At 37.6% G+C, this 24,499-nt stretch overlaps 1 protein-coding gene across 1 annotated transcript in view; it reads left to right on the top strand.

The window, feature by feature from the left end:
- SLC9A8 (solute carrier family 9, subfamily A (NHE8, cation proton antiporter 8), member 8) overlaps positions 1-23,722 on the top strand; it is a 30,993-nt gene extending 7,271 nt beyond the window's left edge. The window contains exons 4-16 of the mRNA XM_010569665.1: positions 2,679-2,737; positions 6,189-6,272; positions 7,196-7,297; positions 7,995-8,029; positions 9,109-9,252; positions 10,564-10,702; positions 12,570-12,675; positions 15,514-15,630; positions 17,163-17,245; positions 19,005-19,116; positions 19,534-19,754; positions 20,847-20,993; positions 22,275-23,722. Coding sequence (XP_010567967.1) covers positions 2,679-2,737; positions 6,189-6,272; positions 7,196-7,297; positions 7,995-8,029; positions 9,109-9,252; positions 10,564-10,702; positions 12,570-12,675; positions 15,514-15,630; positions 17,163-17,245; positions 19,005-19,116; positions 19,534-19,754; positions 20,847-20,993; positions 22,275-22,382 — 1,457 coding nt within the window. The 3' untranslated portion in view covers positions 22,383-23,722. The remainder of the gene's footprint in view (positions 1-2,678; positions 2,738-6,188; positions 6,273-7,195; positions 7,298-7,994; positions 8,030-9,108; positions 9,253-10,563; positions 10,703-12,569; positions 12,676-15,513; positions 15,631-17,162; positions 17,246-19,004; positions 19,117-19,533; positions 19,755-20,846; positions 20,994-22,274) is intronic.
- Positions 23,723-24,499: the final 777 nt, after the last annotated feature.

The following is a 24,499-nucleotide window of genomic DNA, read 5'->3' as shown; positions in this document are numbered from 1 at the left end:
ACTTTTGGATTTTCTTTACTATCATTTCTTATATTCTGCCCCAAGCCAACTACTGGGCAGTGCTGAGCTGAGGTGTTAGGCGAGCTTGCATCACTGCTCTTGCTGAGCTTTGCAAAGAGCAGCAGAGGCACAGACATTCTTTTCTTTCTGTTTCTTGTTCTTGGCATCTCAGCAGCAGGGCAAGGATTTTAGCTGTGCTGGTATGTTTTGTGCTCCTGTCAGTCCCAACAAAAGCTTGTTCATGAAACTGGTAAGTTTTTTTTGCTGGCACTGTCACTGCCACTCAAGATGGGTAAGAAGGAGCAGAGGGCATGTAGGAAACTTGAACAGTTAGGTTTTGAGTGTGAACCACAGCATAGCTGTAGTCTACTTCCCAAACCAGACAAGATGATACCAGCAAATGCAATTTCACTAAGTCAAGTGAGTGTTATACCCAGTAGCAACCCAGCTAACAGATGTCCTGTGTCACTTAAGCCTTGTTTATTTAGTTTATTGACTCAGTCGTGTTTAAACTACTGTCAGCTCTGTTGACAGGACGCGGCATCTGTATAATCATTGGAATTGCCAGCTAATTGCTGGTCAGTGAACCTCTGTTACTGGTAATGATCTGCACAGCTGCAAGAGCACAGCTTGAGTTTCAAGTATCCAGTTTTGCTAGCAGTGCCAGAAGTGAGATGTGTCCTATTTTGACTTGTAAATTAAGCATATGTTCTGAGGAAATTATTGAAGACTAATAAAAATGGCAGCAGAGAAGGTAAGTATGATTTTTCACAGCTGTTTTTCCTCCCATTGGCTAAGCTGCTCAAAAGCTTCTCTTTTACAATTTCTAGGGCATGTTACTCTCCTGGTGGACAGGGCTGGAGTGGATTTTCTAAGGATGGACCCAAGTTATTCATTTAACTTTTGATATCATGAAAGGACCTTGTCTGTCTGTGGCACTGATGTTAGGGTCAGTTTGTGATTAGCTCTTCCTCTAAAAAAGAGATTGAGACTGGCCTTTTACTTAAGCCTCTTGAGCTCATAGGATAGGGATGTCCAGCTTGTAGCCCACAGGCCACAGTTGGCCTGCTCACAGGGGTCCAATTTCACAAAGTTGCACTGGAGCCCTTCCACTTCAGCAGAAGTGAGAAGGGATTCTCTTTTCTTTTAGATCCCCTCTAAACATAGTTTTATGTGAGGGCTCTCAATATACTAATTCATAAAATACTGAAAGTTTGTTCAGGAAGTACAGTTCCTGAAGTCTGCCTTCAGATGTATAGACTCTGGTTGTTGTGGTTTGTTTTTTCCCCACATAAACTTCTTGTTAAGTGATGCAAGTACTGCCTGTACCAGTTAAAGACGATGTTGCTGCTCTGCAAAAATTAGAAATGTTCTAGTCCTTGGCTTCTGACACTGCCTCCATCCCAGAATGGAAAGCCTGACTGTCAGCAGAGACCCGTGTTTATATGGTATGTGAGTGGCTATGCATTCTGTCCTCCTTCAAAGAACAGCAGACCTTTGATGTTCCTTCATTAATGTTTTTCTCTTCCTTTCCATATAAACCATTTCATGGAACAACTATTTCTACCCTCTGGGACCAATGCCTTCACATATTTTTGTATGAAAGAAGGCTTAAGCCTCATGGTTTTGTGTGTATGACACATTTATCAGGAGTAATCCATGTGATGCTATTTGTAAGACTCTTTTGATAGCTACAGCGTGAGAGGGTAAAAACACATGAGTTACAGGAAACCATATTTTAAGCTTCTCAGCCACTTTTTACCTTTCATTCAGTGTATTTCACTGCTACATCCCAGTGTTTGACTATGAAGACTCCATTCTGTAAATAATAAAACACAGCTATGCAGAAACACAGATCTGGAATCTGTGACTAAAGACAAATTCCTCATAACTCCTTGAAAGCAATTAATGACAGTTATGAATTATCTTCATGACTTCCAGAAGAAATCTTATTAGTTTGGAGTTTTCTGTCTTATGTGTTTGGAGATGTACAGGAGGAAAGAGCACGATAACCTTTAATCATTGATTTTGCAGCACCCTTGATAAGATTCTTTTATACTCAAATTAGTATTTCTACATGACTTAAAAGATGTGTAATTCATTTGGGAAATAGTTCTGACAGTGTCTCCACCCTGATCAGAATTTGTTGCCTACTTCATTGCCAGTAAGTGCTATGATTTCATTGAGACAAAATTCACTTCTGTGGAGAAGACTGATTTCACTTAAGCTGTGTTAACATTGCAAATAGCATTGAAGTGATGTGAAGGTTTCATGCTATCATACAAATCTCTAACTCATAACTTTCTGATTCTTTAACAAGAAAGGTGGAATTTTATTTGAATGCAGCTTAGATGAGAAGCGTTTTTGAGTAGTTAAACCTGTTACCTTTATGAACCAATGAACACAGCACTCTCAATATGCGTGTTCAGTATTTGGATATCCCAAGTGACAATCTTGTGTGCAGGGAAGCTATGTAATTATGTAACATACTGGAAACCGTCATCTGTTGGACCCAAAACCACTTTGTGTTTTTGTGATTTGGGAATGAAAGACTTCCTGCTTTATGTTTTGCCTTGTTTTCACTTTTAAAACTTTGTTGACTGAGAGTCAATAAACAGTTAATGGAAACAGTGATTCTTTTTGTGAATATTTCAGAATGTTATCTCATTCTTTCCTAGGTATCCTTATGGGAGCTTTTATAAAAATCATAGAGGCTCAAAAGCTGGCCAACTGGAAGGTATATTTGAAGCAATTTTTAATTGTAGAACAATCCTTAAGTGTTTAAAATAAGACTGTTTGTAATACTTGTTTATTTAGATGTAATTTCCAAAAACTTATGTACATTATACTTGATGCCAAAGTTTTGGGGGGGGTTGATACTAATAAAACCAATTTGAGGTCCTGATCCTGCTGGATATTTTCTACACAATATGTTTTCCCCTGAGTAATCCTTTTTATGGTACCAAATCTGTTCCTATTAGATACATGGTAGAAGAATGTACTGGGCATCTTTGGGATCAGTTACAGAAAAAAAAAAATAGCAATTCAGTTATTTTTCTTGCATACTTTTTGACTGTATTTCATCCTCTTCCTCCTTTTGGAGTTAATTTTGTAGGTGTTTTCATAAATAAAAAAAAAAAGTGTTTTGATAGGTTGTAAAGCCACATGTTTTACCTGAAGATGTTAACATAGATTTCACAGAGGTAAAAAGGAGCACTTCTTCAGAATAGCTGTGCTAAAAGTCATGTTATTTACTTATTTTATTTAGTTATACTTAAAACTGCAACAAATTGTGGTGCTAAGAATAGACAGTTCACAAAGCAATCCATTCAGCATGGCACATTTCTTGGGTACTCCATTGCTTCTTGTGGAAAGACTACCGAAACTGGTGTGCCTGAAGCAGCAGCATTTTTCATGCTGGCTGAGACAGTGGAAACATGATTTGAGCTTTATTTCCAGCAGAAAATACAGGCAAGGCTTCTGTGCAGAAGGTCGTCCTTGTCCTGGTGCCCAGTGCTTTACAGACTGAGGTACTAGGAAGAAAATGTTAACAGTGATGCCAGCCAAACACAGGAACATGTGACCAGAGAGATTGTGGGAATCTCCATCCACAAAGATATTCAAAACTTGGCTGAATAAAGCCTTGAGCAGCTGAAGTTGCTCTGAGTTGGCCCTGCTTTAAGCAGGGGCTTGAATCAGACAGCTCCAGAGGTCCCCTCCAACCTGAATTAGTGTGTGATGCTATGAGGTCTTACCTGTGCATGTGTGGAGTTCCAGAGGCTTGCCAGGGGAGAGAGAATCCTGGCAGAAGTGTCTCCAAGAGGTGAAGTCTACAGTGAAGCAAGGATTTTGCCTCCTACAGTTTATCTACATTATCAAAGCAATGAACTCTTCACTATTCCTGCTTTAATTTAAAATCTTGCAGTATTTAAATTGTGATTTTGTTTCATAGGATCAAACAGTTTATTAGGATTAGATCAGTGAGCTGATTGAAATCACAGTGATTTGAATTGCCAGTTTTAAACAGGATTTATATATCTTGGTCTGAGTAGTGGATTTTAATCCTAGCTTGCACTGTAATATTTCTTGGCAGTTATTTCACTATCAGATGTAGCTTTTTAATTACATATTATACTATTTTGTCAACTAACTACACTAATTCTGTGTACATTCATTTAAGCAATTACATAGTTCAAGAGTCATGTTGTGATATTTCATTTTTACATATTTACTTATTGGAAACAGTGGGTGGTGCACAAGTTAGTATTTTTTCATTCCTGATTTGTCAGCTGGATTTGACTTTAAATTGAAAGTCAGTTAAACAGCCACAAAATCAGTATTTTAATATAGCTTCTTACTGGTTAAATAAAATAATCTGAAGATAATCATGTATGTAGGAAGAAAAAAGAAAGCTTAAAGTATGCTCTGATTTGAGCACTGATTCTATAAACAGAGGAAATATTGATCATAGTGAATTATGTAGTTTATTTCTGGTAAGTATTGGTCAAATCTTGGGACGCACTGGGGGTGATGTGTCCAGTTGCTCACGTTATCAGCTGAAGTAAAGGGTCACACATACCATATTATTATTTGCTTATTTAAGTTACTTTCACTGTATTAAAGCTTAGGTTTTAACATAGGCTGTCATAATTTCAGATGTGAAATGTTCTAAGCAATAATTATTATGTACTTTATAAAATGGTTTTAAATGTTTTGAAATTTACTAGAGGATTTTTCTTTATCTGATATGAAAAAAAATAGAGTATTTAACTGCAGGCTATATCTGTGTACAAAGCAAATCTTGGTTCATATCCTTGCCTTAAGAACTTTGTAATGCAATTTCTTGCAATCATGCCTTACTAAGTCTTCAGTGGACCTTGTACTAGCTGGTGATTCTTGCTGGCTAGCATGGCTGATAATTACAGCTGTCATGTTTTGCTTTCCTGATCTCTGCTTCAATGCAGCACAAATGCAGTCCTTCCTTTTCATTATTTCTCACCTCCTTGTCCAGCTCTGCTTTCAGGGGCTTTTAAACAGTGTAATTAATCAGGTATGTGGGGTTTTTGTTCTAGCGAAGTTACTGTATTGACAGAAACTAGGTAGTGTTAACCATCGATGCACGGAATTGTGCGTGCAGAATAACGGACTGGAGCATTTCAGTATAAAGGATGAGTTTTATTTTCTAAGTCCCTCAAATCCTTTAAGATGATTATCACTGGTACAGACAGGAATGAGACTTTAAAGAGATGAGTGCTTCTTTTTTGAAAGCTGGTGTTTTAACAGAACAGTCAATCAGCTGTTTAACCTGGATTTAAACAAATTAATCGTTACTTACAAAGGTGACAAGTTCTGCTGTATTCAGAACTGTGGGGACCAGGAGGGAGCCTGGTGGGTAAAGAGAGAGAGGCACATTCAGCCATGATTAATTTGTCTTCTGGGCTTAGTCAGCCAGCAGAAAAAAACCAGGGTGCCAGTTTGGCAGTACAACTCCAAAAAGCAGTGTTAGCCAAGTGATGAGACAGGCGACAAAGAGTAAGGCCACCAAAACATAACATCTTACTTCACAGTAGATTTCATTTGTATCACTCCGATGGTAGAAAGGAACCATCAGAATAGTGCCATTAAATTACAGGCATAAATTACATTTACCAAGAAGAATCAAGCCTCAGACTCTTAACAGTGGTATATATATTGAGCCTGTTCATTTGCAAGTGTACTAAGATGATGATCTGATTTCTTCTTGTCAAGTGATGAGTTTTCTAGTGAAACCGTACTTGTCACAGTTGACCTAGATGATATTCAAACCAGTGGCCAAGAAGTCACTGTTCCTTGACAGTCCTTACAGATTTTGAGACTGTGCTATAAGATGGGAATACTTTTTGTGTAAACAGAAACAGTTTTCCTTTGCTATAAATAACCTGTTTTCTCTGCAGCTTATTTGGAGATAGTAATTTAAAATAAGTAATGCCTAGATTTCTATCACTGGATTAAAAAAAAACAATAGAAGTAGCAGCCCTGGAGTATTTTACTATTCCTCAGTCTTTTGTTTTGTGATAAGAAGAGAGAAAGATTAATGAATGCCATTTTCATTTTTCAACTTTTTTTCTAATGATTTCCCTTTTGGAAGATTTGATGTTATTTCAATAATTATGGTATCCTTGAAACTATACTTCATTTTTGTTTTGCAGGAAGAAGAAATGTTTCGTCCAAATATGTTTTTTCTGCTCTTGCTTCCACCTATTATATTTGAATCTGGATATTCATTGCACAAGGTTAGCCCCTGCCAGACACTCATTTTACATGTTGAGGTTTTGTTTGGAACACATTCTGCTTTTAGTTATCTTCATTAAGTTTAGAATAATTGCATTAAATTCCATCACGTTAATAATCAGGGAACTGGGAATGCAAAATTCAAACCTCTCCAACCCAGAATGCAGGGAGTGTAGCTTGTTATTGTTAACTGAATGTTGGCAGGGTGTTAGGTACTGCGCAGAAGTTGTTTTCCTTGGTTTGAGAGGTTTCTTACCTCATCAGAGCTGTGCAAGGGCTGATGTGAAGAAGGTGGGGTCACTTCACAGCTAAAGGAGAGGAAAATGTTTACAAGGGTTTTCACCCTTTGCCTGGGAGCCTGTGTTTCCATGGACATACTTCTAATAGCACTAGTCCTGGCTGAAGTGGTTCTGGTCCTCCCTGTGTGCTGCCTTTCTACTTGAGCTGTGCTGCAGGGGAGGGAGGGAGCAGTGTGTGATAGTAATATCATGAATTGGTACCAACACTGAAGATGTTTACATACAAAATCACAGCCTAAGAAATGGACTAGCAACTGGGAAGTTTACAAGCCTTTTTCACATGCCCGGTCTGCAATAGATGGATTAATCTACAGTTCTGTCAGGTGAGGAATGTGTCAAAGTGCTCATGAATATCCAGCTCTTCATCTGAGGATTAGTTTGTTAGGGTGCCAGACTGACATCCTGTCCTGGGTATCAGAGAGATTGGCTGTTGTCTTCAAGAGAGCAGGCTCTTTAAGGAGATGGTATGGATGTATGTATGTCCTGGGGTACCTGGAACCAAACTAATGAAGCTTTTTTATCAGAAACCCAGTTGTGTATCAGAATCTAATTTAGATGCAGACCCAAACATGAGTTTTCCCTGAGATCATTTTCACTAATTTACTTACTTTATTATTGTGTTCCAGGGTAATTTTTTTCAGAACATCGGTTCCATCACTCTGTTTTCAGTATTTGGCACTGCAATATCAGCTTTCATTGTAGGTGGAGGAATTTATTTCCTGGGCCAGGTAAGAATAACTGCTTTGAAGCACTTAAGTTTATGCGGCTTGCTCTTTGAAAGTCCATTTTTTAAGAGCAGACAAATGTAGTGAAAATGAATTCCTGGATCACAAAGTCCAGTTCTCTGCTGTCACAAGGGCAATGTTATATAACCCCTTCCATAGATAGAGCATGCTCCATGTTAAAAGCAATTAAGACTTGAGTTGAGTTTTACTTCTTTTTTTACTTACTCAATCTTCCTATCAGAAGGCCGCTCCAAAACCTGTATTCTCTAGAGCCATCTTCTAATTTCCAGTATTAAACTTACTTGTTCTTCTGTCAATAAATTTTTTTAGCTTCTCTGCTTTGCTGTTCCCCCATTGATTAGATACAGACATAGATAACTATATTTTCTCTCAGACTTCTTTCTAGAAGGCCAAATAATCCACGCTTTCCTCTTTGCCTCTCAGATTTCCATTCCTTTGAATGCCTGAGTTACTCTACTCACCTGTACATGTTCCAGTTTCACCTGGTCTTCCCTGATTTTGAGTGACCAGAATTGTAACACTAGATCACTGTTGGAGGGCAGTGTAGACTGGGTAACATCACTACTGTGATTTTTTTTCATTATAACAAACTTAGGATTTGATGAATAGTTTCATTTTTAAAAACAGCAGAAAACCACAGTTGATTGTGATATTTTCTATGTTTTACCTATTCTTTCAGGCTGATGTAATTTATAAACTCAACATGACAGACAGGTAAGCTCTTGGGGAAATGGTGTAGTATATGAAATGAAGCATTCTTCAAGATAACTGTATATGGGAAATGCACTGTAGTTGGCCAGCTCTTCTGGTTATTGTTTAGATTGCTTAGATTCAACATGGTGTATGAAACTAATAAACAGATCGAACACTTCTAAACCCTATTTATTACACCCTTATTTCCAAATAGTGTTCTGTGCTCAGTGATTTTTCTAGATAGGAAAGATACTGTTTTTTTTAACCAAGCTTTAAAGTTAAAATATGTAAACTTTGATTAGTTTGTATTATTAATATATATGATAAGGGCATAACTTACTTGTCCAAATCTTCTCTTAAAAGACAAAATGAGTTTTTCAGCATCAATAATGTAGATAATTTAAGAGCTTGGCAAAGGATCTAACCAGTTTTTTAGGAGTACACTGCCCTACCATTAAATAAAGTTCGTTCCTGGTTTATTTGGGGATTTTTGTTTGTTTGTTTATTGTATAGCGAATTCAGCAGTTTTCTGTTAAAATCCATAAATAAATTGGGTGGCAAGCAGGAAACATAACAAGTAAACCATGCATGAACAGCAAAAATCTTCCTTACTTGGTTCCAGTGTTTGACTTTACACAGCTGAGCAGTCCCATTACGTCTCTATTGTCTATCTTTGGATTCCAAAGTAATGAAGTTTTAGCAGTTCCCTTTAAATGTTCCTCTCTAGTACACCTGAACAGGTAACACTATGCATGTATGATACATGGTTTGGGCTGTGTCTGTAAAATTGTTTCGTTTCCCATTCCTCTGATTTTTTTCTGATTTAGCTGGAGTAAGACATTGACACTGTTGTTGAGAGCTAGGAGATAGGTATTTCTCCAACATCTCTTCCAGCTGGACAACTTTTCTCTTTGGTATATCAGTAAATGAAAAACAAAAACTTGCCTTTTGTCAAGTTCTTATGAATGTGAAGAACGCATAACTTTTCACTGTGTAGAAACTGTAACATGTAACATCTTTGTTACTAATACTTCATATACCTTTACTAGGTACTTATTTTTCTTTCATCTAGTTTTCTTTTCTGTTTTGTGTTCTCCCAGTTTTGCATTCGGCTCTTTAATATCTGCAGTTGACCCTGTGGCTACTATTGCCATTTTCAATGCCCTCAATGTGGATCCTGTACTTAACATGTTGGTTTTTGGAGAAAGCATTCTCAATGATGCAGTCTCTATTGTCTTGACCAAGTAAGTGCATTTGAACTACACATGTTTATGGAAACAGCAACCACATTATTTTCTGTTAATTAGTTAATTCAGATATATAGTAATTCTTCCATCTCCATTTGGAACAAATCATGTATTTCTGGTGTAAAGCTGAATTTTGTATGATCTGTCTTTGTTAAAAGCAATCCATAACGTAAACTGCATAGGCAGAAGACAGTAAATGGATGTCTTAGTACCACTATCTTTAGTGCCTTATCTCACTGACTGCAGATAATAGATTGCTTTCTAAGTCCATACATTTACCAGCTCTCTTTCCATCTGAGGGTCCTGACAACAGAAAACCAACACATGTCCTTTCAGGCTTGCACAAAATATTTACCTTGCCAAATATGAAGCTGTGTCTCCTGTATCATTAGCTTATTCCCAGAGGCACACTTCAATTGGCAGGGCGGGGGCATACATCAACGTCCATGCAATAGTTTTACATTTATGTTGGGGCTATCACAGGAAAGAAGAGCATCCAATATCCTTATCCTTTGCCCATGATAATTCTTTGGGGCTGAAAGAGTGAAAAAAATTTAGATATACCTTCATGGTATTGCTGAAGTCAATAGATGTGACTATGAATGTATAGAAGGACTAGATATAGTAAGAAGACAGTGAAGTTAAAGAGTCATTTTTCAGTGAACTAATTGCTTTTAATACAGCCCTGGTTCTTTTACGGAAGACCATGAAGGCTAACAGCAGTCAAAACGAACACTCGTTAGAATCCATGTCGTCTTTGCATGGAATTCTATGAAATACATTCCTGAAATTCAGAGATTTCACCCCTTTCCCCATAAGAGCTTCTTTGTTTTTCTTCAGTGGCCGCCCTGTCTCTAATCCACACCTAAATATTTGATGAGAGGTCTTCCTGTTCATTTGTTCTTCTTTGAGGATCACATGATCCATCTCTTTTCTTCTTCATGCCCTGAGTTTTTAGCACTGCAAAATGGGTTTCCTTTTCCTTTTCAGAGTTTGAAAATTGTTTTGTAATACTGGGCATTATCATAGCCTATTTACGCCATTCTGGGGATTCTTCAGAAGAGCAATGCTGGATTTCCAGATTTTTAGCAGAATTGGGTTTCCCTTTGGGGATTACACTAAGACTTGATTTAACATCTTTTGACATTCCTCTTGTTATATACATCACAGTAAAAGCCTTTTAAGAGAGGTAGCAACAAAGAAATGGAAATCTTTGTTGTTGTTGTTCTCAAAAGATGTTTGGTATTTTTGGATCCAGGCTTAGAATTTATAACCATTTCTTTTTATTTATTTTTTAATTATATCTAGCACAGCAGAAGGTTTGACAAGAGAAAATATGTCAGATGTAAGTGGATGGCAAACCTTTCTACAGGCTCTGGGATACTTTCTTAAGATGTTCTTTGGCTCTGCAGCACTTGGCACACTTACTGGTCTTATTTCTGCATTAATATCCTTTTTTAATTTTGGTGATACACATGTATAAATTGGTGAACTTCAACATTCCAATACTATTTTTCTTTCCCATCTTCTTCAGCATTTCTTAGGGGATATTTCTTATTAGACATTATTTTGTTAGCTGAGGATATTCTCATGCTCATGTTGTCTTTACGTTAGTGTGCATGGGTGTGTGTTAAACTTGCATCAAATTTTAATGAATATAATTAAGGTCTGAATTGTTGTATAGTAGCTTGTGTGCATTGGAGCATTACAAAAATATGGTAATTGTTTTGTAAATTCAAAATATTAATTCCATTTCAATACTGATCTATTTTTACAAGCATATGGCTCCTTTTTTACATACATAAAATGGTTAATTAAAAAGAAAAAAAAAAGCTGCTTTTCCCGAGGGCTTTTGAGTCAAACCGGCTCATTTGTCCCGATGTATCATATTCAGGCAGCTGAATACAGATACTGTTCTCTTTGGATTTACGTTGTGTTATATTTTGCCTCTTCCACTTCCATGAATTGGTTGCTAAACAACCCAGAAGCTTCTCTGCTGAGATAAGGAAGGGTGTTTGTTCTAAGTCAGACACCTTTGTTACTTTTCAGAGCTTGTTTAATGTTAACACTGACTTCACTGTAGGTAATCTTTTGTGCTAGGCTTGTAGAACAGTTATTCATGTCATCTGGGACATCCTGTTAAGCACTTTCTTTGTAAATAACAAGAACAGTGTGTTTGATTAAATATAGAAATATTTCTTCTCTTGGTTCATTAGCCTGATTCCATGAACTTGTAAATTATTCCATACATTACAACAAAAGAGGAAGGCAGATGTTCAACACTTCTTTCACTGATACCTAAATGATATTAAGACAAAGCGAAAAGGAGCTTATTTGCCCTATTACAGTTATTTGTGCCTCCAAGTATTGGATTTACCCTAAGCATGCAAAATTTCAATGCAGCAACGGACATCTCTTACTAGTTGCCAGCAGATAAATATAGTTGAAGGTTATTGCTGGTTCATGACCCAGGAGGAATGTGAACTTCCATGTTACAGGCATCTAATCCTCTGAATTTTAACAAAGATGGTAGGTGGAGTATTTTAAGCATTAAGGCAAAGATGTGATTAAGGGAATATTCCTTACTGTTAATATTACTGCAGATCTGTCATATCCATTTGAAAGGAACTAGAAGGCTAGTGACTGAACAGAGGATATTGCTTGCATGCTTAGTGTGGCAAATAACAATGTCTGAGGCAAAATCTACTTGTACTTGGCAGCTGTGCTGCAGAACTGTGCATGAGATGCAAAGCAGAACTTGTGACCCTTGACAAATGTCCATGTTTATGACTACAAATGTAAAGTAAGTTTTAAGTATCTTGAGTATCAAAAGGACATTATTTTTGTTAAAACATAAATGAGAGCTATTTTACTTTAATTTTCTGTTTCATAGCTCTCCCGTATTTTTAGAAAAGCCTTTACTATTTAATGATTCTCTGTGGATTTTCTGCAGTAGTTTTAGAGCAGAGATTTCAAAGACTGAACGTGTAGGGAAATGGCCCTTCTAGATCCAAACAAACAATTTAGCTTGTTGTTTTCAGTATTACATAGGTACATCAGTAGCAGATGTTTTCTGTCTCTAGGTCTGTCCATTCTGATAGACTTCTACCAGCAGTAGCTTCTGTAAGAAACACTCCTTGTAAGAAATTATTAATCTTTCCATACTTGAGTCAAAGGCCAATGGGTAGACTTTATTAGCTATTCAGTAGTTAAGTACATTAAGCATAATCATTGTTTTGTGATGGAATGACACAGCTTTAAGTTTTTCTTTGATATTTTTTTATTTACTTTTTCCATAACGTTTTCATGTGTACGTGCTAAAGCACATTGATTTAAGGAAGACACCCTCCCTAGAGTTTGGGATGATGATTATCTTCGCTTACCTTCCTTATGGACTTGCAGAAGGTATCTCACTCTCAGGTGAGCAGCAAAATGAGTATGTGCAAGTTTCTTTGATAAATTTAGGGAGTAGGTATTATGTGTGGCTAAGAGGGCCCCTGGGTTTTTTTATGTGTTTTTTCCTTTAACCTGTGCTCTTACTTCTAACTTTGACTTACTTTAAAGGAACACTTATTCTCTACTTTATGTTACAGAAGTATAGAAAAGGTAACTGCAGTTTTCATAGACATTAGTTAGCCAACATAAATACTAGTATTCTCCCCAGTTACCTCTGCCTAACACAGAATTAAAATTTCAGCTGCACACTGTAGATCTCAGCCACATCAGCTAACTTAGATAATGTCCAGCCTACTACCCTGTAGCCGTTTTTCTGCCTGTCCCTTCAGCGCCTTTGGGGAAATCAGCTGAGACCACTGAGTGTTGTATATATCTCTGAATACTTGGTAGAAGTTTTGCTGAAGGCCACGAGAAGAGGCTGACAGGTGAACTTCTTCCATAATTCTGTAGAATCAAGTACAAAGACAGGGTCAAGTTCTGCTGGATGCCCAATGTCTCTGAGCTTTGCTGATTTAAATGGGTTTTCAAGGCAATCAGCTTCCTGTCTCATTTCTCAAAGGAAAGTGGAAGGGATGCAACAGTTACTATAATTCAAATAGCTAGAGAATCTGCTTAGTTCCTTTTTTTCTTTTTCCTGTTTTCTTGGGTTGTTGTGTTTGTTTTTTTAAATAAGTTTTGAGTGCATTAAAAGATATATTTGCTCTACAGCTTGGATGATACAAGAATGTTAGAAGTTTGTTCCAAGTCCTGTTACAAGCAGGACTAGATTTGTTGTAAATAAGTTGCAGGTATGAAATCAGACTTTTTTGAAATGTGCATGTAAGCTAATGTGAGTATTTTTGAATGGATCTGTAGCAGTGTATATCAGCATAACTTCACTGATGTCAGTAGAGTTGTATTTTTTTGTACATATGAAGATGTGGCCTATAATCATGGTAGTTACACAATCAAGATGTATAATCCTAATGCAAACATTCCATTCTGCCCACTTGCATCCAGAACTACTCTGTATGTGTGTATAGGGCAACGCATATGTAGGGGAATGAAATTATATGAAACCTGAGCAAGCAGTTTGATAATGTTAAAATATTTGTATTGCTGCAAAAACAAGTTTTGCCTTGTGAGAAGATTATTCTGGAGGGTCTCAGCACGTGGCCTTTTCTATTTCTAGTGTATGTTTCTTACTAATATAAAATTATAATAAAATATTACAGAATTACAGTGCCATAGCATTATATAACCAACACATCTGTGTGTTGGTATACAGTGAAAAAGAATTTACAGTAAAATTCCTACTTAGTTACTCTCAGGGTGATAGAGATTCTTTGTCATTTTATTTGTGAAGACAACCTCTCTAATTTGCTCAAGTGCCTTCAAGAACAACTTCTCAAGAAATGTAAACTTTGAATGACCTTATTCAGGTCACCTCTGTGTCCAAACAAAGGATTCTTTTGACTGTACCTCAGCTATTCTAATCCTTCCAGTTGTGGTCATCAGGGCCACTCCTGGGCACGTAGCTAGGAGTCTAGTCTTTTAAACTTCCCTTGTTTTGGGCAAAGCAGGTATACTCCCGCATGTCATCCTGTCCTCTCGAGATTTGCATTGCAGTTGATTTCTTCTGGGTTATATTGTCAGTTTTGGTCAGTTATTTCCTCACAAGGAGTGCTGTAGTTCTTCATGTGGACTGCTAAATCTTTCCACAATCCTAACCATCATTTCAAATAACATCCTTTGTGGGTGTAAGTCTATGCAGCAGCTGTGGAAATGCTTAAAACTTCCTTTAAGGTACTCAGCTCCTTAGGAACAGTGAACAACTGACAGTGTCTATGATATGTCTTGAGCAGTTAGCGAAATAGGTTGAAATTCAGATTCTTCCCATAAATAACCAAGAGCTGGGAAGCAAGGTAGATGGAAAAAATCCCTAACACAAATCAAAGATTTGTGAAATACATTGAAATCTGAGGTAGCTGTTCAGGCCTGTGATATCAGTTGCTGTCCAAGCTGTGCATGTCATTAGGGCAACTGAACTCTATAATGGAAAATGCGGTGGCTTTTTCCCATAGTTGATAGCTGAGATTAATCTCTGTAGTAATTTAGAGCAGATGGTTTAGTGACCCTTTCTGCTGGAGGCAAGGGACATTTTGCACAGTAGCATTCCTTGCAGGCCCTACGTATCAGGCTATACCTTCCTTATGGTTGGACTCGATCTTAAAGGTCTTTTCCAACATAAATGATTCTATGATTCCTACAAAGGTAATTTTTCCCCTTGAATTCTCAAGTCTCAATAGCTTTTCTGATTCTCAGATTGATAGAAAATTGGTGGTACACCTATATGTGCTATTTGGTTTTAATTTTTTATGGTATTAGATGTGATACACCATACTGGAGTGGATTCACATCCATGCCCTGTTGGTCTCATTCTAATTCTGGTGGAGTGATTGGGCCTGGCTGATCAGCAGGTGGGAAAGAATGACACACTTTCTGGGAGAACTGAATCATCTTTTGATCTCACCTCTCTGCCTATTAGGAGAGTGAAAAAGCAGAAAAAACACTCAAGGATTGGCTTTTTATTTCCCTCACTTTTATGGGAAAACCTGACATAACAGGTATTTATTCTAGCTTGCAAGTGACCTATACTGGACCTCATATGACTGTGATCAGTGGAATGAGACCAGTATGAGTAACAATGGTGATAGAAACCCCACTTATTGTTTCATAAGCTTTTGCATTAGTAAGGATTATAAACAAATATTTGCAGAGCGCAAGCTATTCTTCTGTTGACTACCATGTTTTTATCTACAGGTATCATGGCAATCCTCTTCTCTGGCATCGTGATGTCTCACTATACACACCATAACTTGTCCCCAGTTACACAGATTTTAATGCAGCAGACGCTGAGAACTGTTGCTTTCATGTGTGGTAGGTGCTACCTGCTATTCATATCTAATATTAATAGTTTAAAAATTTATTTGCCTGAAATGGTGATTCTGGGAGCAGCAGAGGTGTGAATTTTCTTCTAGCCATTTGTATGGCAGCAGTACATGTCTTTAAGGGAAGAATTCCTAATAGTGGAGGCTGGAAGGCAGTCAAAAGTCACCTTTCCTGCCATACTGGATAAAACACACAGTAAATCTCTCTCTCCCATCCTGCAGGCTCCTGCTAAGATTTGCCATAAGATTGATAACCGAATAGAGATCTCTGACTCCTGTATTCCTCTGGTCTATTTTTAGTTTTAGGAGATGGATTTTTAGCAGTATTTTTTAAAATGGTTTTGGATATACAAAGCTACTTGCAAAAACAATGGCTTCACAAATTGGGAAGAAGTGATAGAAGCAGCTCAGAGCCTTTCCATTTCCTTTTACAAGTCAAACTTTTAAAGAAACTACTTGCTTCTGTATTACAAATACATCCCTGTTTTTTTAGAGGATGGCATGAATGTTCTGTATTGTTTGCAAGAAGATGCATTTGGAACGTGGTCAGGGAGTGGCCTTGCTGCAAACTAAACTTAACCACTCATTACCTGAACACCATAGCTCATCAGGGTTTGGTCTTAATCTATTACAAATGCTAGAAAAGCACATATTCATTCAAGTCACTGTAAAGGTGTTATTTAAGATACTGTGCAATTTCACACGTTTGCAGCAGGTTTTGAGCATGCAAATATAAGTAGCCAGTACCCAAACCATGGCAAAACAATGTCTTATGCTACAGTAACTCGGGTATTGCTACTGTCTGTCCAAAACTGTCCTGTTTTTAACTGCCTTTATGATAAGGAACCTACCTTGCTACCACAGCAGTGAACTGACGAAACATCTTGACTCTGCGATTCTCTGATGGTAATGGGTTGGTGCTGTGGAAATAATATGTTTGAATTATTGCAGTCATTGTGCAGTGGTGGTACTATTACAGATTTGCAAACATCTCTTCTAGAGGTTATTAGAATATACAAGGGTTGTTAGATCATACAGTGCAGTATTTTATTACAAAGCAAGCCATGAACTGCTGCCGTTTATAAGAATTTAATGAATTGAATACTTTATAATAGTGTTCAACTTGCAATACATAAGATTGTGCCTGGCGTTTCAGTTTTATATAGAATCTGATTCAAAGCTACAGAAGTCATTAGTAGTTACTCCTGTAGCTTGTGTTCTGCAGCTTGTCCTGTATTCCTCAAGTAAAAAATTCCTCAGTCTTTAAAGCAAGGTTTTGCTAGCTTTATTCATACTTATTAGTAATTTACAGCTGAAAAAAGCCTACACACACAGACTGAGGTGCTGCCCACTGACAGCGAGCGTGGAAGAATCTGGCCTTTTGCTTAATGGCATTTGTGCCTATTTGGTGCATTCAAAAGTCAGGAAATATTATTTTATGTACTGTATGTAGTAACTTATAATAGGAGTAGAAAAGGTTTTCTAGAATTGTTTATTTAAGATGTAATTTCTCTTTTTCAGAAACGTGTGTTTTTGCATTTCTTGGCCTGTCGATTTTTAGTTTTCCTCACAAGTTTGAAATGTCCTTTGTCATCTGGTGCATAGTAGGTATTTACTTTCTTCCATACTTGTTTAGAGGTGTTTTTGATATTGGGGAGGGGGGGAAACACCTTACAGTTAAAATATTTCAGAATAGTTGTTATTTTTTGTAGGTTTTTACAAAAATGCTTTCATATTTTTATATATTGCACAAAGTTAACTCTAAGAGCATGAAATTATTCTTCTTGTTCTCAGCACTTTGGTGTACAAATACATCAGTCTTCTTTAAGAAATTCCAGTTTGCTGTTATTTTGGAGCCCTTCTGTATAAGGTTATTAAAAACAAGGAAAAAGAACCTTGCTTGGTTTGACCCTATTAGATTTATTAAAAGAAATCTCAAAAGATATTGAGATTATTATACATGCCGCTTTATTCCAGAAGTTATTTTACCAGAAAACAATCCGGAGTTTTTACATATATTTAGCTTCATAGGAACGATTTGTGTGAATAGACAGTTTGTAGAAACTACAGAGCAAACTAGTATCAAACTCTGCTCCATTTCATTTCTCCAGGACTAGAGCTTTTGAGTCTTTCTCTCTCATATGTCACTGCAGTTTGTTTACATAAAGCAATTTAGTCCAGACATCACTTCTTCACTCTGAGCTCACCTTCTTCAGAGGAAGTCCGTACTCAAACCTTCTCCAATGTGTATTCATTCTTCGACTGCATTTTTAATTCTTTTTCTTCTATTCTTTATTTCAGTGTAGATTTACGTAGTGGCACTTTGAATTATGTTTCACATGGGGGTTACCTACTTCCGTTGCTATTATAATTGTTTAATATAGACATGAAAAGTATGTTCGCTTTTGCAGAGTCAAAAGAGGGAAATGTGAATCCATTTCCAGTTGCATATAGCAACGTATACTAGCATGTTTTAGTCCATGGTTCAAGGGAAGAATTGTTCTCTACAATTTACAGATAGTGGTATCAGCATGGGGAACTGCTATCGCTGCATTACACCCAACTTCCTTATCTAATACATATCTAAGGTGTGACACTTCCTTCTCTGTAGCATTGCCCTCAATAGTATAATGCAAATTGTGTAATTTTGGGGTGATTCATAAAGGAAAACAGCACAGCCCTTCAAGGATCCTGCTGACTAATTCTAGGATGTTTACCTTATCAAGGTCTGTTTGTGGTAGAACTTAAAAGTAATGCCATTGTGATAACCTTTGCTTTTCTGAGTTAAAGTTTTCACTGTATTTGTTAATTGTCTGCCATTAAATCAATAGGGTTTTTTTTTTCCCCCCCGTCTCACAACTTTGCTTCAATGTGTGGTATATTTTATAACCATATACAGGGAAGTGTTGAGGAACCAGATTACATGCTATTTGGCTTCTGGCCTTTTTCTCTGAGGAGCTGGTCCATGGGGAGACAATAGAAATATCTTATTGCCTCTTAGCTGCTGCGCCAAGGGAATGATTAAAGGAGCTGAACTGAGGAGAACTTTTACCCAAAGTAATTCTTGGTCTCCCTGGAATGCCTCTTGGGTTTCATTTATTTATTATAAGTAAAGTAGTGTCTGGTCTCTGTCAGTGACAAGTCTGGTTTACTTTCAGTTAAGCAGGCAAAATGTTTAAAAGGTTAAATTCTGCATCGACCTATGCTGAGAGATTTCTTTACATTAGTTTAGCAGCACAGCTACTTGCAAGGCTTGTGAGTGAAAAGAGCATATTCACCTTGCCCTGTACAAACCGTATGCAACTGGGGCCTGTGTGAATGTAACACATCAAATGGTCTTTTGCTTTTGTTTCTGTTTTTCAGGTACTTGTTCTGTTCGGTAGAGCAGTGAATATTTTCCCACTTTCCTACCTACTCAACTTTTTCCGTGATCATAAAATCACCCCCAAAATGATGTTTATCATGTGGTTTAGTGGTAAGTTAAAGATCACGGTGTGGAGAACTGGAAAAAATGTTTTATTTTTTTCATTGTGTGGGCTACTCTGGGAAGAACTGATTTTCCATCTGTGGACCAAAACTCAACTGAACATTTGCACTGTTCTCAAACCCAAGTGCAATACGTTCTCTTTCCCCTTTGTGCTAGAGGACTATGCAGTGGTGATCCCCACTAAAGCTTTTCTACAGAGTCTAATTTTCTTTCTAGGCCTTGCAACTTCACAGTCTGAACAACAGTATCTGAAGAGCTCAGATTCATTTTAGGGTGGTAACCAAATGATAGATAAATGGACATGGTATAGGATTGTAAAAATCTTTTAAAGATGGAGAATTCCTGTTGAGTTATCAGGGTACTGAGGACCAATATAGTTGTTGATTTACTCTTCTCTCTGATAAGGTTTACGTGGTGCAATTCCCTATGCCCTCAGCCTCCATTTGGGCTTGGAACCAATAGAGAAGCGGCAGCTCATTGGGACAACAACAATCATCATAGTACTGTTCACGATTTTGCTGCTGGGAGGAGGAACCATGCCCCTCATCAGACTGATTGACATTGAGGACTCCAAAGCACGCAAGAGGAACAAGAAGGACATTAATCTTAGCAAGACAGAGAAGATGGTTTGTTTGGGTTTTTTATTCAGAAGATCAATGATATTTTTTTTCTTAATTTTTTTTATATTTTCCAAGACTAGTACATTATTTTTTACTAAAAGGTAAAATGAAAGCAATGGAAAATGCCAAGGTGGTAGGAAAAAGCCAAGCAATATAATTTTAATATATCCCAAAGACAGAGCTTGGTTAGTGTTTACACAAGATAACTGCTTAGAGAAAGGGAGGAGAAATAGTCTCTTAACTCAATCTAATTATAAATTGATCCATACAAATTAAAGTAACCCCTGCAAAAGCATAAAGTAGATGATACAGGATTGAGTCATATACAGAGGGAAAGTAGCTAGTACAGTGTGAGTCATGAATTAATCATAAAAGGCAGATGGGAATTATTTTGAAAAAGTCAAAGCAAAGGGCATGAGAAGGTGGTAATAACAGCACCCTTCTGACTGGGTTTTATTTTAAAGCAATTTCTCACTAAGCAAGACTACTGAAGAAAACTAACAGTCAGTCTGAAACCTCATGTCCAAAAGGCTGGAGTACATAAAGTATCCCAGAGCATTTGCCTGGTTTTCCCCAAATCATTGAATAACACATGCAGGGTATTGTTTTGTAGGATCCGAAGAACAGCTTCTCTTGGCATGAGGTTTCAGAAAGCTTGCAGTCTTTAGAATTACCTTACTCTGTCCATGTAGGAAGGTGCATATAGGAAGAGCACAGGGACAGGGTGTGTTCTGATACAGGGCTTATTTCCAGTGACACAACGATACGAGCATTGCTTGCAGGATAAAATCATTGTCCAGCTCACAAGAGAAAACCAGCACACTAGAAATCTGTTCCCAGCAAGTAATAATACAAAATATGGAACATTTGAGGTCTTTTACCTTTCAGTGTGGAAAAGGAAGCTAAGTGGCTCTGGGAATCAACAGCTGGACAGATTCATACAGCCATAAGCCCTGGTAGGCTGGGATGATAATTTCCATATTGTTCCAGCATGTGAATTGGTTGTGAGAAGGGAAAGCACAGAGCAGGGAGCTGAAGCAAGCTGGAGGGATGACTGCCACATTTCTGAGGTTATTCCAATATTTGTGATCTTTCTAGGGAAATACCATAGAATCTGAACATTTATCAGAGCTCACAGAGGAAGAATATGAAGCCCAGTACATAAAACGCCAGGACCTCAAAGGGTTTATGTGGTTTGATGCCAAGTATTTGAATCCTTTCTTCACCAGAAGACTCACACAAGAAGTAAGTATTTCTTGTTTTCTTGAAGAAAAGAAACTGTGGTAGAGTTGGTTGTAATTTCACTCTGTACCATACAAGGCTCATAGTGTAGCCATGCAACTTCTACATTAGGAACAGTGAGCTGTCTAATACATTACTTGTGCATATGTAGAGCAGCTGTAATGAAAAGCTGGACTGTAAAATTGCAGGTTGGATTAAATGAGCATCTCTCAGGGCTACCACAATTAAACTTTAAAAGGTGTATGGATTTATTGAACTAGCCTTTAATCTTGCAGAGTACCACAAAGAGTATCAGGAGTTACTAGTTACTACTGTTGTTAGGAAAAGCTGCCACCACTCATGCAGAGTTTTTAAAGTGCTATCACACAGAGTTCCTGCCTCTTACTGTACATGGTCCTGTGAATTCTGGAGCTGCAATTTTTCTGCAGACTGCAGTTTTTATGTGGGAAATATGTACCAGCATTGCAACCTTCACTTTTAAGACTTCTTGACTGGGAGACCAAGACTTTGAAGCTGTAAATGCAAAATGACACCCGATTGAACATGTAACTTAACACTGAGTGGCTCTGAGAGGTGTAAATACTATGCCATTTTCACTCCCATGACTCAGAAACCTGAGACTCCTTAGCCACATAATTCACTGTTTTTCCAGTTTGCCATAGAATTAAGCATTTTTGCTGTGGAGCTGATAATTTTGTGTAAAGTGTGCACATTCCATCTTCCTAGCCTGCTCAAACATACTATTTTTCCTCGTTTTGTACGTTCCTTTTCAAAAGAATGTTTTCAGCACTTTCCCACAAAAGCTAAAGGCATTTTTTTGCAAAACCAGAAAGGAATCAAGAAACCAGAGTAAGCATCTGATTTGTAGTTGGTAGCCAAAAGCAAAGGCTGCCATTCAGATTTCAGCCAAAGGCTAGAAAAGTAAGTACATGAATCGCCAAAGCAGGCCACAAGCTTCCCACTGTCCCTGGGAACATATAGTGAGGAGTCAGATTCAAAGCCAGGCCATCCAGACGGTATTAGGATTTTTGAAACCCACAGAGCAGGACTGCCTAGAAGACACAGGTAAAAATACCTGTCATCAAAAATACCATCCTTGGAAATAATTACTGACTGAACACTTGATAAATATTTTCTGGTAGGAAACAGAATTGCTTTGCATGCTTTAGAGACCAGGAATGGATTATGTTCTAAGGAACATGTTAAACTAGCCTTTCTCTTTTGCTCTAACACAAGTAGTGTTGTAGCTAAGTAACAAACTGTTCTGGTTTGCTTTTGCCTTAGGACTTGCATAACGGGCGCATACAGATGAAAACCCTCACAAACAAATGGTATGAAGAGGTACGACAAGGACCCTCCGGATCTGAAGATGATGAGCAAGAGCTGCTATAGCAGACTGGGGCAGGAGTGCAATGAGTTTATCATTAGAAAGAGGATTTAAGTATCAAGAGTCTGACTGCACAAAAGCTGGAAAGCTAAGAATGAACTTTCTGATTTCAGGCATGTCTTGTGCTACATGTTTAGGTATAAAACCGCAGATCTACTGTGCTTGATATTACTAGTCAGTGATGGAAACCCATTAAGTGTCAGACACTGGACTGAATGAAGAACCTTTTGTTCAGACTTTACAGCATAACAAATTTCATGCAGCCTATTGAAAAGCAGAAACATCTGCCATGAAATGATGACAATGTTTAATGGGGGGGGGGGTCTTCTTCCTATTATGAAATCTGCTGTAAACATATGCTGAACTACAGAGCCATTGTATGACTCTGCAAAACAGACTGAATTGCACTTTATTTATTTTTTTTTAATATATATATATTCATTCACAGCATGGGAAGTCTTGACAGTTTATACTGTGAATTTGTTTCAGCACTAGTAAGGGAATTTGACTGGAATAAATCTATAATTTATGGGATTTGCACATTATGAATCTGGAGAAGATGCATACTTTGACAAAAAGCAGATGTTGCACATACAAGGAAGCACCTCTGAAAACTGGTGGTTTTGTCAGTTAAGAAATTCTTGATTTCTATTTTATGGGGTTTTTTGTTTGTTTTTGTTGGGTTTTTTTTAATATACTGAGGTATCCAATCCACAGTACTGATTATAGCATGGTTTGGGGGAGCGGGGGATTGTATGACACAGTACAGAACTGCATTTAAAATTGTAGTTTTAATGTATTTTTTTCTTTGGCTAAAGCCAGTTGCAGTTGGGTTTCTGTAATTGGCAGCTGCTCCTTGCTGGCACTTTGGCTTCAAATCTTAGAAAACAGCAGCTTTTGTTTTGCCTAATTCATGAAGTGTCCCTAACACTCCAGAATTCACTAGTGGAATTTTTAGGTTCTAGTGTGCACACAAGGGAGAAGAGTCTACAAAATCTAATGCAGGTACAGAAAGGTTAATATTGCACGTTGCTGAAGCAGCCTCATTTGGGAAGTGCCAAACAGCTTTCATTAAGCTGTCCTATTTGTTAATACGATTTTTCTCTTCTGCTTACCTTGTTTCAAAATCAGCAGTATCACTTCACTTTTTCTACATGGCCTAGTCCATTTGCTCAAAACTGCATACACCTAAACAGACAATGCAGTGTTTGTTGCACATTTGCCATGGTTACACATGCAGCAGTTTGCTCTCGCTGCCAACCCAAATTCCTCATTAGTCATTTGCATATTCACTGTTGAAATGTGAATTGTAGTTCTGCACGTAAATCTGACCTGCAAGTGCACATGTTTGTTTCTGAAAGTGTGAGACTTATATTTTTGGTCTGGTTTTGCTACTAAGGTTTTTAATCAACTGCTTACATGCTGGGAAGAATAAAAGTTCAAGAATGTATTTGGAATCCTAAACCTGTGTTGTCTGAGCAGTTTTTAAAAATAACACATCTTGCTAGAGGAGTCCCTCTCCCCTTTCCCTGCCCCAGTAGTTCAAAGAACTCTGCTAATCCCAGATCGGAAACATGCACTGGTGGGAGTCTGAATGGGGCATGAACTCAGCTTCTGTTCTTGACCAGAAGGCAATCAGTGCTGCTTGCTTTATCCTTAGGAGAGGATCTTTGTAAAAATCAGTCTTTCTAGACTTTCCTTTTTTTCTTCACCCTTCTAGACAACAGTAGGCAATTACATTTTAGTTACCCATCAGCCTTACTAGGTTTCTCAACTTGAACATTTAAGCCCAGGAGCTGGCTGGAAGGTGTCTGGGAGCTTCTCCTGTCACTGGAAAGTGTACATTGATCTAGGTGCTATTACACTGGGCTTAGTTTTATGCCTTAGTCATGCTGAAATATAAAATAGCCTCTAATTTCTATTGTTACTCCAGTGAAATAGGTCACCTGCAAAATAAATAGAGGTATGTACCGCCCTTTGATAACTTCCATCAAGACAAATTGATCGTTTCGTGCCCTCTGCTGGCAATTGGTGATAGTGCTCTGAGATCTAATGAGAGCCATTTGCTGGGAATAATTTTACACATTAAATTGAAGCAATTAACTGATATAGCTAGAACTAA

This window comes from Haliaeetus leucocephalus, unplaced genomic scaffold, assembly GCF_000737465.1.
Source record: "Haliaeetus leucocephalus isolate CR32 unplaced genomic scaffold, Haliaeetus_leucocephalus-4.0 Scaffold273, whole genome shotgun sequence".
Lineage (NCBI taxonomy): Eukaryota > Metazoa > Chordata > Aves > Accipitriformes > Accipitridae > Haliaeetus > Haliaeetus leucocephalus.
Note: the sequence above shows the minus strand (reverse complement) of the source record. Positions and strands in the feature narration are given on the sequence as shown.